A 13,591-nucleotide genomic window follows, 5' to 3' on the forward strand; every position below is an offset into this window, starting at 1 on the left:
GTACTCCTGGTCCAAGTCCACTGACAGCTTTCTGCTGGTTTCAGTGAGCTCTGGATCTGTCGTTAGAGAAGTGCCCTGCTTTGCATGGAGTACTCATTATTCTCCACACGTCATCTGAGAGGAGAAAAAGCCTCCTTCTTTGCTATAACTGGGGCACAAAGAGAGTCTAGGTTTGTGCAGCAATAAAAGGCCAGTCATTTCCCAGTTCCCTTTGGAATCTCACAGACATGTTGAACATCCTTGCCTTGTTCAAAGTGGGCAGATGAAGGCCAGGAATGGAGCAGGGGTTAAGTGTGAACGCGATGAGGATGAGGAAGGATGGTTTCCAAAACCAGCTGGGGGCATTGAAATATGTCAGTGTTTTAAAATTCCTATTTCTATTTCAGGATCTGTTGCAAAATGTGAAAATGAAGGGGAAATTCTGCAGATACCATTTATCACAGACAACCCTTGTATAATGTGTGTTTGCCTGGTAAGTTTGGATTTTAAATGGTACGAATATTCAGGCCTGTGCTAAAAGCAGCCCCTCGGAAAGGGGAATATTTCACATAATCAAATCTTGGGTGTCTCTGTCGCCTTCATGTAACACAAGGTTATCTCAGAGCTGAGCTAATGGAAAGTAATCCAATCCATGATCTGGCAACCATTTCTTCGACTTCAAAACTCTCAGGCACAAAGTTGTACATGACTTTAATATGACACTGTGAAACCGCATTTACCACGTGAATTTGGAGGGAGGGCTGTTGTCACAAAGTCGGGGGTGCCCACAGAAGTCTTTGCTTGTAGCTCAGCAGAGAGAGTGAAAGGCAAGGTTTGGAAACGCTGCTGCTTTGAGCTCCCACGTGCTTAGTTCCACAGGCCAGCAGCTGAGGAGCTGCACAAGGGTGCAAGGTGAGCGCTGCAACGTGACTGTAGACGCTGTAATAGGACGACTGTGAAAGCACAAGCGGTGCTTTCATCAGAGTGCTTTGTGCCAAGGGTGACACTGCCTGCCGGGCCGGGAATTCAGTGGTTAATAACGTGTCTAGCTGATACACATTTTGGGGAGAAACATTCCCTTTCCTTGTAACTCTGCTTCCGAGTTAAGCATTTTTGGGAGCAATTCAGCTGGACAAGCCAAGGCTTAGGAGGTATTGAAAAACAGTTGTTCTAAATAAAACTCCCCACGATATATTTAAAAGCAAGCCATAAACCTTAATTTGCTGCTGAATGCAAAGAAAAGTACAAATCAGGAAGCAGTGCCTTTTACATTTTGGAAGTTACAAAGTAGCTCAATGTGCAGAACGTGTTCTACTTCAGGACTGAAATATCAATACAATCTCTCCTCCCTGCTTCTATTATTGCTATTAGCATTATTAGTGTTAGCCAGCATTATTATAAATCCATACAAAAATTCTTTCAGACTGCCTCTTAGAAGGCAATCTTGGCAACTGTAGGAACCTGATCTTCAGCCACCTGAGGATGATGTATATTGTTGCACAGAGTTCAACAGGTTTCAATGATAACTTCTTAACTGATAGTAATAAACAGTAAGTTATTGATTCTTCTAAGTCGAGGGGCATGGGGAAAGGAGGAGCATGGGATGTGGTGAGTAAAGAAATCAAAGGGAAAACAAAAAAAAAAGAGATGAAGCTGTGTTTTATCATGGATCACCTTCCCAAATACATCTGCCACCACTCTTGCTAATGGAAGCTGGTGTTAACCAGCAAGGAAGCAATTTATCTGGGAAGGAGCAGAAGTTCAGTCCTGGGCATCAGGGCAATAATGCATCAGGGTAAAATACTTGTATTTATAGATCTCTCTAGACCTTGGCTTTATTAAATCAATGAGCACCCTTTTAGTGCATGAACATGAAGAACTGCAAAAATCATTGGATGTAAGAACTCTAAATCTCTGTGGTTTGTAGGACATACTTTAGCAAAACGGCAACTGAGGGCAATTGGCTCCTTTCTGTGCTAGGAGGACACTATGTTTTATTAAGAATATGGCCATCTGGTGAGTTACCAGAGTTACCTGCACCAGGTATACTGTCTTTGATTTCTGCCAAGGGATAAACGTGATCTCTGTTTCTTGAGATGGAAGCTGGGAGACCTGGTGGAGGAGAAGGAAACCAGTCTGCAGATACTGACTTTAATGCTGTGCAACATCCAAAGCAATGACTTATTGGACAACCAGTTGCTGAAATCTTTGCTCAGGCCTGCCACAAGGGAAAAGATCAATTTTAAGAGGTCTGGAGAGAGCAGAAATGAAAGAAACAATGTGGTGATTTGTGACCAGGAGGGAAGAGAGAACCAGGTTTCCTTACATCCAACTAGAAATATTGATTGTTTAATAGCGATTCAGTGAGGAACTTTCTCTGGAAGTCTCATCATACTCTTTAAGGGTAAACCTGATGAATGTTCATATCACAAGGAGTGAGCAACTAAGAGGAGAGCTTAATCAGCTGTTCCAGGAAGAAAGCAATTGCTGTCCAGGAGAGGACAGAAAATTCAACAGAAGGCGCTTGTGTTAAAAACACCAGTAAAGCGAGTAACTGAAATATTGGATCGGATTATATCACCCAAGAGGTGATACATTTCCATGACTGCAAGCTGCCTTAAATAACTGCACAAGTTATGGAAATCCGAATGGCTCTGGGAAGAAGAGGAATATCTGAATAATGCCCTTCCAGAAGTTTTGCATCTCACAAATGAGAAGAAACAAAACTGAAAGGCTAGACCTGAATCATTGAGTGTTTGACAGAGCTGACCATGAAGGTTGTGTCCTGCAGAGCATGGGGATGCATCCTAGCAAGGGAGAAAGAGGCCAGCAGCACAGGCAAGGCAGTCTCCAGCTTTCTCTTAACAGGCTAAGTTAATTGGGAGGACAAAGCAAGGGGTAGTGCTCTAAGGGCAAATGTGGTGAAAACTAGAAACTCGTAGGTTTTGGGTAAGTTGCAATAATGCAACAAAGACTGCAAAGAGCAGTTAGGAATGCAATTCCTTATGCACCACTGAGAAGTGTTGATAGGAAGACAAAACCAGAAATTGTCTTTTCTCATTGATTAGCAGAGACAGGGCAGGCTGAGTTTCATGCTAGGAACATGAACAAGGCAGGCAGAGCAGTCACTGGCTTCTAGGGGTGTTGCTTTAAGAAAGCCTCTAGCTCCTGTTTGGGAGTTGCTGGTAATGCAGAACCCTGAATCTTGACAGCAAAAGGGACACTGGTGGGGATCCCCTGGAGACAGCCAGGAGTCGAACTGCCAAACAAGATGAGCTCATTCTTAAGCATCTGCAGTAATATGTGGAAAGAGAAGTCCTGGTGATACAGGAATTCAGACTAAGGAACATGTGCTGGAGATTTCCTATATAGTCCATAGTAAATAATTAAATTATATGTATAAGGTATAGGTAATGCTTTTCTGATAAAAAGATGTTGGATCCACCTTAAGATAATGCTGTTTTGGACTTCCTTACTTGTTAAAATGAAATGTAGTGAAGTGCAGGGAGCAGCATTGATACCTGCCCTTAATAGAAGGAATCAGGTAGGACCAAGCGTGCTATGGCTCTGCATGAAAGAACTACCAGCTAAATAAGCCACAAGGGCTGAAATCTGGATTTCTCTAATTTGTAATTTTTATGCCTCTACTTTGTGATCTTAAAAATGCCCGTAACAGTGGTTATTTTTTAACATCTGTAAGACAATAGTTACAATATGAGCTTTTACAATTACAACATTTCAGCCAGTGGTATGTTGCTGTCCAACTAATAATCTCCAAGCACTTAATAAACATGAATGAATTTGATCTCCAAAGAACTGGTCATTGATTACAGCTGAGTGGAAGAAGTGGCCATTTAAAAAAATATAATTTTAGAGGAGAACAGCAAAGTCAAACAAAGATTGTGGTTTATCCACAAGGAATTTCTTTTAGGACTATGATGAAAGCTGGGGTCTCATAACTCCTTGTCTAATGGTTTGGCCACAGAGCCATCCCTTCTCACTTCATGCACTTTGACTGTACAAGTGGATGTGGGTTGTATAGTCACAATAGGAACACACTCTTCTTGTCACTCTGACAGCAGGCAGGCTACACAAATGCCAGGTTTTTGGTTTGTCTGCTCTCCTGAGCTTCTTCTGGGGCATGGATGGGCAAATGCAAATTAAAGCTGACTTCATGATCCAGAGGTTTTGAGAACTGTGATTTATGTCTTGTTGTTGCTATCTACAAAGTGCTGACAGAGCTACTGTGCTTTAGTCTACTGCCCACTCCCACTTTGCATGTCTGTGGTTCTGCATCTCCAAGGAGGTACACTATCTCTGGAAAGCTGCCCTGCCACCCAGTTACCCATAGGACTTGAAATACTAGAATAGGGCAAAGCAGGCTGAAGGCAACTGAAAGCACCTGCTTTCTCATGCATTCACTTTATATACTGTTAAACACTGCAACTGGAGAAAGAACTGGCATCCTCAGTGTTTAGAGCTAATGGTTAAAGCAGATATACAGAAGCTGCACTGGAAAACTTTTTCTTGAGGTTATGTCATGTAGAAAGTGCAGGGTGGCCTACTTGTGAAATGAGTTGGCTGAGTGTCCCATTGCAACCATGTTTATAGCTGAAGTCTTCTCTAATGAAAGGATGGAAAATGCTCTAAGCTGCAGCAAGCTCTGTGTCAGAGGAAGGTGAACATATGGAAGGAAATGCTGGGTGTGATGGGCAGCAACAAGGCATAAGTCAACCAGCTCTGTGAAGAAAAAGATGTCAAAAAAGGGAAATTATTATTTCAAACAAGGATATGGCCCTTGAGAGTACAAAAAAAAAATAAAAATTAAAATATTAAAGAACATATGATTGTAAAATTATTTTATGTTTAATGATCAATAGTAACAAAATCTAATGTTCTACTGGTTTCTGAAAATCAAACTAGTGAACCAGTGGGTTATGAAGTTGACTATTAAAAGTTTGGGCTTTAAAGAACTTGTCTGAACTGGCAATGGTGATTATAGCTAAAATATGCAGTCTTGATGGCATTCGTAATGGAATGATATTGATTCAGTTTGAGAAACGGATTCTTTTATTTCAGTTATTAAATGTTTAAAGACCGTAAGAGATTATTAATACACCACCTAATGCAAAAGTTCTCTTCCAAAAACATTCTTCCGCATCTGTGGAAAACTGAATTTATTTCAGTCCACAGGAGCATTTCACACACCTTGTGCAGTTTGAGTCACCCAAACAAACCATGTATGACAGAGGGAGATCTTTATATTTCAGGTGTGAAAGGTTCAAGCTGAGGGGTAGTGGAAGCATCGGTGAATTCATAGATGTGAAAGCTTACCACATTTTGGTAAGATTTGGACTTTTTTCAGTGCAGATATATGTGAAGATTTTGAAATGTTAGGGGGAAAATGCTGCTAACAGAAAATTGGGAGAACTTTTGGTTAGTTTTCTTTTACATGGGTGTCAGCATATAAAACAGGCATGGAATATTTAAGTTCAACTCTGGTACAAGTACGGTAAATGATCAAGTACAGCAAGAGTTTTTGTTGGTACAGCTTTTTGGCTGGAAGGTATCTCAAACTCAAAATAGAAGTAGGCTCACACCTGATATTATGGTCTTTGCTTTCAAGAAATATATGTTTCAACGTGCGCGTGGAAAAGACATAAAAATGCTACAGTCCACCGGAAAGAGGTGAAACGAGAACCTGTGCATAATTATAGGGCTAGAATGTAAAAACCCCACAGAACTAACTTAGCCTGAATTAAACTTCTGAGTGCTGAGTTTTCTGAAGGTGAGATGAACTCGAAAGTCACCAGGATGACAGGTGTCGGTGCCAGTGGTAGCGAGGAGAGCCATGTCATTTCATGCTCATTTATTATCAGCTACATGGACCCTGAGCAGCTTGCCAGAAGCAAGCCAAGATCCAAGAATAACCTCTCCATTGGCCAAGGATGGATGTAGTTTTAAAATAAATGGTCCACAAATGCCCGCTGGAAGGTGAGAAGCCAGGTACTGCAAGGAAAGAGATGTGTACCTCAGCAAGTGGTGGCCTTTGCATTGCAAGAGGTTTTTTTTATAGTTTCAAGAGAATGAAGGGTTTCATTTTCAGTGTGTTCTTTGTGGAGAGAAGAGGTCTTTTTAAAATTATTCTTATTTTTCAAAAATACTTTAGAACAAAATGAGTTGTGTCAAGAAACAGCTGATAAAAGCCAGTAGTGATCTTGACAAACCACATCTAAACCACCAGTGCCATTTCCCCCACCTTTTTCTTCTCCACTTCCCTCATGCCTGCGCCTCAAACTTGCCAGCTGCACCTGAGGAGAGGTAATCGTGTGTCTCAACCTTTTATCACCTAAATCCAGAACAGAAGGAAATAAATGTGAGCCAAGAAGTGTAACCAAGTGTTGGAAACCTGAGAAAAGTTTGGAGACAGGAGCTCAGGAAACTAGAAATCAGAGCTTTGCTTGGCGTAAGTTTTATTCGGCATGAAACATCATTCTGTAGTTTAAGTTTCTGTTTTTAAATCCAAATGTGCAGTGTCGAATTTGACCTTTGCTCATAAAAATCATGTTAAATTGGTCGTTATAAGACCTGGTGTTCTACCTAGCTTGAACCAACAGAGTAGTGAAACCGAGTGCAAGCAAACCTAAAAATAGCAGAAATAACCTTCACCCTTGGTCCTCCCTGCACCCTTCCCCCCAAAAAACCCCAGACCAACAAAAACCAAAATACAAACCTATTTCCTCATTGTGGGCTAAAGCAAGAAAGTTACTAGATATGCTGAGGTTCTTTACCTATAGCATAGTTGATACCTGTGGCACAATACACAAGTTGAAAGCTCATAGCTAGCCTGAGAGCAAGTGTTTGACACATGTTCAGTGAAGATGGCAGTATTTTAGTACATCAGGATTCAATTGTTGTTGCATCAAGGTATAATGTGGCCCAGATGGCTTTTAGTGGAGCAGTGCATATTAAAAAAAAATAAAATTAAAAAATCATCAAACAATTCTTTCATACCTATTTTATTTAATGTCAATAGTTTACATTCATCAACTACAGAATCTACCAAGACTGCATCTTCTTTCAATCTAAATATTCTTTGTCTTTATTACTGTCTAATATAATCAGCTTTCTCTTCGCCCACAAAAATAACAAACAAAGAGACAAAAACCTCTGTGATACAGTAGTGTACTGGTAGTTTTCACCCCTGTATTACTGAAAAAGAGAATGTTGTTTTGATTGGTGTATGAAGGGTTCCTGGAACACAAACGTGCTCCACCAACATGATGAAAGCTTTATTACTTTTTATCCAATTTAAAAAAGATACAGATGTCTATACCCATCTCTTAAATGAAAAAAAAACAACGCCCCAAACTCCAAAAGCAAAACCCAGTCATAACTCCATGTTTGGTGCAGCTGAGTGTCCCATATGTGCTTTGTCATGAAGACCAAAGAACAGTGTGTATATGTGTATGCATGAAGATGGTTTTTCAAGTGAGAAGTGAATTGAATCAAGAGCCCAGAGCAGATTAACTACCTGTTGTGGAGATTATTGCTTTGGTATGCTCTCATGAAGGAGGAGGATTCAGGTAGGTTCAGTTGTTCTTCATTCATGCAACACCTGTAAGACAAGACTTTGGCCATGATAATGAAACAAAAGCTATGGTAGATTGTGGTTACTTTAGCTTGATTCCCTAAGTTTCCAGCAACAGTGTTGAGATAATGTTCAAGTCAGCTTAGTCCCATATACTGATATGGCCACCCTGGCCAAATAGTACCATGTACAACATCTCATCTAATTTTCTTATCTGAGGAATGAGTTCAGATTGTGTAGCTGGGTGTTATGTCTGTGCCATCTGCCTGTGCCATTCAAAGTCCACATTATGCACTTTGCTTCACATCCCAGAGCTGCCTTAGAGTGTGGCACACTCCTATGCATGTGTGTTTGCCTTCGGTTCACTGTAAGTCCACATTATGCACTTATTATGCTTCATATCCCAGAGCTGCCTTAGAGTGTGGCACACCCCTATGCATGTGTGTTTGCCTTCGGTTCACTGCTTTGTCGTGATGTTTAGCTTGGAGACACAGTGCAGTCATACATGACAGCTTATGATTGAAGCCTTTCTGGAAATCTGCAGGCCTGAAAAAGCTGTTTCATGATGTTCTCAGACCACATGGGATAGTGAAGAGTTCACTACTTGCACATTTTTAACATAGTGTCAGCTGCATTGAGCAAATGTGCACATTGTGCTGAACTGATTATAGGTCTTGGCAAAACCCTCCTGGAAGAGAGCTGGTGAGATGTTGCTGTAACAATGATGAAGTTTCAATCCATCAAGTATGGAAATTACATTTTCTTTGGCGTAATTAAAGGATCAGAGAACTCAAATACAAAAGAACATGTTTGAAATGTATAAATAATATGTGGAAAAATATGAAGGGCACAAAAATGCCATAAACGAAATGGAAAAAATGTATTATAAGTTGCAAATGTCTTTGGAATGTGTCTACAATAAGAGCAAAATGGATCTAAGTTAAGGTGCTTTTTTATTGCCAATAAGAAAAACATTATTAAAGAACTGGTCCAATATCAAAATGGCATTTTAAAAGCATACAGTTACCTGTATATAGTTTTTATTAGCTTTCAAGTTTCTTCCATTGAGTTGTTAATGGTCTTTTTAAGAATTATGGTCCTGTAAGTGAATAGTTCATGGTGTCAGTTTTTCTGCTGTTCTGCTTTGTGCTGCTATATAAAAATAGATATTTTTTCCCCACCAAATATCTGGTTTTATTTCCCCATCATGTTTTAATAGAAATTTTTGAGGAAAGAAAAATATTAAGCAACAACCAAAAATCAAATGAAAATGCAACCTTTTTATATTGAGCTTATGGTCAAATAAAAGGCCACTGTGAAGAAAAAACAGTATTGCATAAAAGCTTTTACCTGTAATAGTACTATTAAAATGACTCTCGTACTGGTACTTGCTCATATTGTACCTAGTAACTGCTGTAATTACTTCCTCTGAGGCCTCTTGGCCTCTTCATCTTATGCATTAAGCTGCAGCTAAAAAATTCCTAGCCTGACCAGTCGTCAGATTGAGCTCCACACCGTTTTTCCATTCATGTGAATCAAGTGCTGAGCTCTGGGTTCAGGTACAGCATGTACACCATCTCTTCTTGTCATCCCCAAGAGCTGACCTCATGTGCTCTCTGAGACTTGGATTTTACATGGATTTTTTTTCTTCATCCTTCATGTATTTATGAGAATTTTTTCCTGTTTGTTTGCTTGTTTATTTTTTTGTTGTTGTTGTTTTTTTGTTTTTCCCTTGTGCTTGGAATCCATTTGCTCTAGATAGTGGTTCAAAATGGGCTGTTAAACTCGGTGAAAAAATAGTTTGTCTTCATGCATCATCTATGATTTGCATCCTCTTGTTTTTCATCCATTCTATACATCAACTTCCTGCCTATAGTTGTAATTTTCTGTATTGTATCTTAGATTTTTCAAAGAGGAAAGCATTGCATGTTTGAGGTGTAAACTGCTATGGCAAAAGGCAGTGCTACTGAATAGCATTAGAGCTGGAGATCTATTGGTTCTTGTGAACACGAAGGATGGACACGTGATAAAATGTCATTTAGAAAAGTGATGCAAAAGATCTGGTATTTTTCCCTGACAAATTAAGGTCTCAGTTTTTCTGAGTCCCTGTTTTCAGTAAACATTTTTTGCAAAGCTTCAACACTGAAGATTGAATCTGGCTGCCTTTAGCTGTGCCTTGGAGCTGTACTTACCTTACTTACACTGCTTTTTGCTCCAGAGCAGGTCTGGTTCACTCAGGGCTTCTACAGTGAGATGTGTGGTAGCAACACTGCCTTGTGTATGAGTAACCCCAAACTACAACATTGAAACTTCTTGCTCATTGGATATTTAGTGCGAATTTCTCAGCCACATAGAGACTTCCATTTCAGTTCTAAGTTTCTCAGTGCTGAGCACTGTGGTGACTTCTATGTCCAGAGCTGTGCCAGACTTGAGAACTTGAAGACCACCATTTCTACTCCATGCTAAAAACCAGAAACGAAGTGTCACTCAGCCCCAGGCTCAATGTAACCTCGAGGCACTCTTCTTTTCCCCTTTCTCCACATGGTGTGGTACCTGGTGTGGCTCACCTCCTCTTCTGAGATCTCCCTCGAGGCGTGAGAGCAGCACCTGCACCCTCCTCCTCACCTAGGGGGATGCGAACCGAACTGATGTGTCCTAAAAACCCTGGCCAGGAAAAGAAGATTTCTGACAGTTGATAGGCTAAATGTTGTGTTTTGGGGTTTGTTTTCTCTCTCTCTCTCCTTTTTTTTTTTTTTTTTTTTTTAGTGGTTTCTGACTGACATCCTTATATTCAATTATATTAAGTAGCTTCAGTGGGAAGTGGATCTACCCCAAGGTTTGGAACCATCAAAGTGTATTCTGATGGCCAGAGTCATATGTTTGCATCTGTTTTTCTGGTTCATTTTATGATTTATTAGTGGCTGAAGAATAACAGACCTTGACTGTCCTGAGGTTGTCTCCTCCTTTTTTTTTCTTTTCTGTCCGGGTGATGATGTGCAGTTGAGGCATGGCTTGGGAGAGAGGGGGAAAAGCTGATAAATGACTGCTCTAAGGCTGTGTAGTGGTTATGATCTGATTGTGCAAGTTAATGAAACACCTCCAGGTTGTGCTGCTTGGAAATCATTGGGCCAGGAAGGAGCTGGGCAGGGTGGCTGGATTTGAGATAAGGATATTAGCTGAAGGATTGCCTGTGGGACCCAAAATACTGATAAGAGCAGCTGGCTCTCCTATGTATGTATGTTGATCTGTTGCTTGTGACAGAGAATATATATTTTTTTTTTGTATGTGGCAGTGCACAGCTGATAATTTTCATATTTAGCACTTCACTCCCCCCATCCAAATACAGTTAACTTGGTTAGGTGGATTGCGGATTCAATCTGGCAAATGCTTTTGATTACAATAAATGAATGACATTGAGTTGGCAGGCAGAATGCAAAGCATGCAAGCTTTTTAGTCTGTAAACCAAGGGTTGGTGGATGGGTTGTTTGCAAAAGCAGTGGATTAAAAAATGCTGGACAATTAAAATCATTATACATAAAAATGTTGACGGTATATGAGCGTAAGAAATCTTTGTAACAGAAGTATGCTTGAGGCATAGTTCTTCTGTGGTCTGAACACATTAAGCATTTCTGGAGAAACTTGCTGATGTGGACATTTAAGATGCAGCATAGTGCACTGATACTGAACCAGAGCTTGTTTTACATGAAAACATGGGGGAAACAGAAGAAGTCTGTACTTTGTATAGCTTCTGGAAAAAAGTCTGTATGTGTTTGATTCAACTTGGCAAGCATTTTAATACTGAAGCAAAACCCATTTGACCCAAAAATCAATCCATAGTGGAAATCTTAAAAATGTCTAGAACTCTAGGCTGAAGAAGTAACAAATTGGAGGGTGTTTATGTACTTGTTGTTACAAGAGATGTACGTATTTGGTGCTTAAAATGATACATTGTCATTTTAGTATGAAGTTAATATCTTTGATATCATCAGATTTCTTGACAAGATGAAATTGGTCCACATGTGGAAACATACAAAGGTGGGATCCAAAAGGGGAAAAAGAAAGCAAATCACCTACAACAAAAGGGAGGTTTGTTGGAAGGCATCCATCCGGAGAGATGGGTAGGCAGCTCCCGGCTGTTTGCTGGGCATTACTTCTTATGTACAAGACAGCAGAAAAACTACTGATGAGACAGACAGAGCTTTAGTTGAGAGAACATGGATGTGAAGTGAGTCCAGGAAAGCTTTGTATGACTCTGGAACCAGAGGTCTTAAAAGGACTAAGCATTTTCTGGAGACAATATTGCTACTGTGTCTCCGTGGATAACTTGTGACTGTGGCCATAAGGTACTGTTATCATCAAAGGATTTAGGTTAACCACTGGGCATGGTGCTTAGGTTTGGCTGTTGGCTCAGGCAGCCCAAGTCAACCATCTTATTTCCTCCATTGAGGAGACAACTCAGAATACAGATTTCTTACAGCCAACTGTCAAGCACAGAGCTGACAGGAGCTGCTGAGTTCAAGGCTGTACCCTAAATGCCTCTCTCTGAGATCAAATACCTCATTCTGTGCCCTTCAGGGATCAGAATCACCTGAGTGACAAGAGTATCTCCTCTTACATCATACAGCTTAGTAGTTGAGGGCTCTGGGAGAAAAGCAGTTTATTATAAAGTATATAAAGAGCCATGGATGCAGAAATCAATGATCTCATCTTGATCAGGAAATTTCCTGCTCTTCTCTAGGCTAAAGAAGTATTTTTCAATTGCCAGTGCAAAACTCAGCAGTGTAGACAGGCTGAATGAAATGCTGTTCCTCTTCCAACCCAGATGGGGCTGTGACTTGGCAATGAAAGCCTTCTCTTGTTACAGAGGAAGCTAGAGTTTATAAAAAATAAAGTTTTTAAAACGTCAGGTAGATACTTTTTAGTTTTCTTCTGTTTAGCCCCAGGTTCCCATTTTTACAAGATATTTGAGACTCTTGTCCTAAAGAGCCCTTCTTATGATGAGACCTTTGGCTTTCAGACCATCTTTCCAACTGCACTGTGGTTTCCCCTGGCTGCCCAGGTAGTAGCGTTGCTGCCTGAGTTCTTCCTCTTCAAAGAGAACAGGGCTGTCCCACACAATGAAATAATCTCTGGCTGCCTCACAGGTGCTGTGGACTTCCAGCCAGGCATAATCCCCTTCTTGACATTTGAGTCTCATTAATTGGGTTAACAAGATGCTATCTGCCCTCCATACTTATGTAAATACAACCCGCTAGCAAAGATCTTAATGGCACCTGATATATCACACTTCCTTTACATCTATCAAGAGGTACCACTGCAGGAGTCACTTCCAAAAGCAGGTTGTGTTCTGGGTCCCACGAGTCCCTTTATAAGCTGTAAGAAATGCTGGTGGTCAAGGCCAACTGTTTAGATGTCTTTCAAGTGTCCCACTGGTGACCGAAAATCACTTTGTCAAGATGACAAATGGCTTGCACATACCCCATTCACCTTATAGTTTCACTCTAATGTCAGCTCCATTTACTTGTCAGAAACAGGTATTTTTTTTACTTCCAACAGTGCAAGTAGGGCAGGGGAAAGGAAGGAGTGAAGGGAACACAGACTGAGGAAAAAAATCTGCTTGTATTACTTCTATTCAGTGTATTATTATAGCTGAGATTCACAAGGTTTGGACATAACAGGATCTGTTTGTTTGTACATGTGCAAAACAGAAAGAAGGGAATTTGCTTTTCAGAAGTGAGAACTGTCCCTGCAGGGCTACGATTATGCAAAAACATGTTTTAACCACTGGATTTTTCAGGCAGAAAGTGGTTGTGCAATATTGGTTTCTTATTTTGGACAGCAGACTTCTTTTCAGAGCAAGATTTAAAAATAACTGTTTAATTAACTGGATCTACCCAGTACATAGGGCATTGTGTGTGTGTCTGTGCTGAAGAGCTCGGCTCACACCTCTGAACTCATGTGGGTGGTTTCATTGACTGCAATGGTATTGTCATGTGGCTGAGTGATCACTGCTGTGAATAA

The 13,591-nt window shown here is 40.4% G+C and overlaps 1 protein-coding gene across 1 annotated transcript in view; it reads left to right on the forward strand.

The window, feature by feature from the left end:
* Window positions 1-262: 262 nt before the first annotated feature.
* The window catches only part of BMPER (BMP binding endothelial regulator), a 149,388-nt gene continuing 136,059 nt past the window's right edge, over window positions 263-13,591 (forward strand). Inside the window, 1 exon segment of the mRNA XM_010007753.1 lies at window positions 263-472. Within this exon segment, the coding sequence (XP_010006055.1) occupies window positions 263-472 (210 nt within the window).

Source organism: Chaetura pelagica, unplaced genomic scaffold (assembly GCF_000747805.2).
Source record: "Chaetura pelagica isolate M959 unplaced genomic scaffold, ChaPel_1.0 scaffold502, whole genome shotgun sequence".
NCBI classification, from domain to species: Eukaryota; Metazoa; Chordata; class Aves; order Apodiformes; family Apodidae; genus Chaetura; species Chaetura pelagica.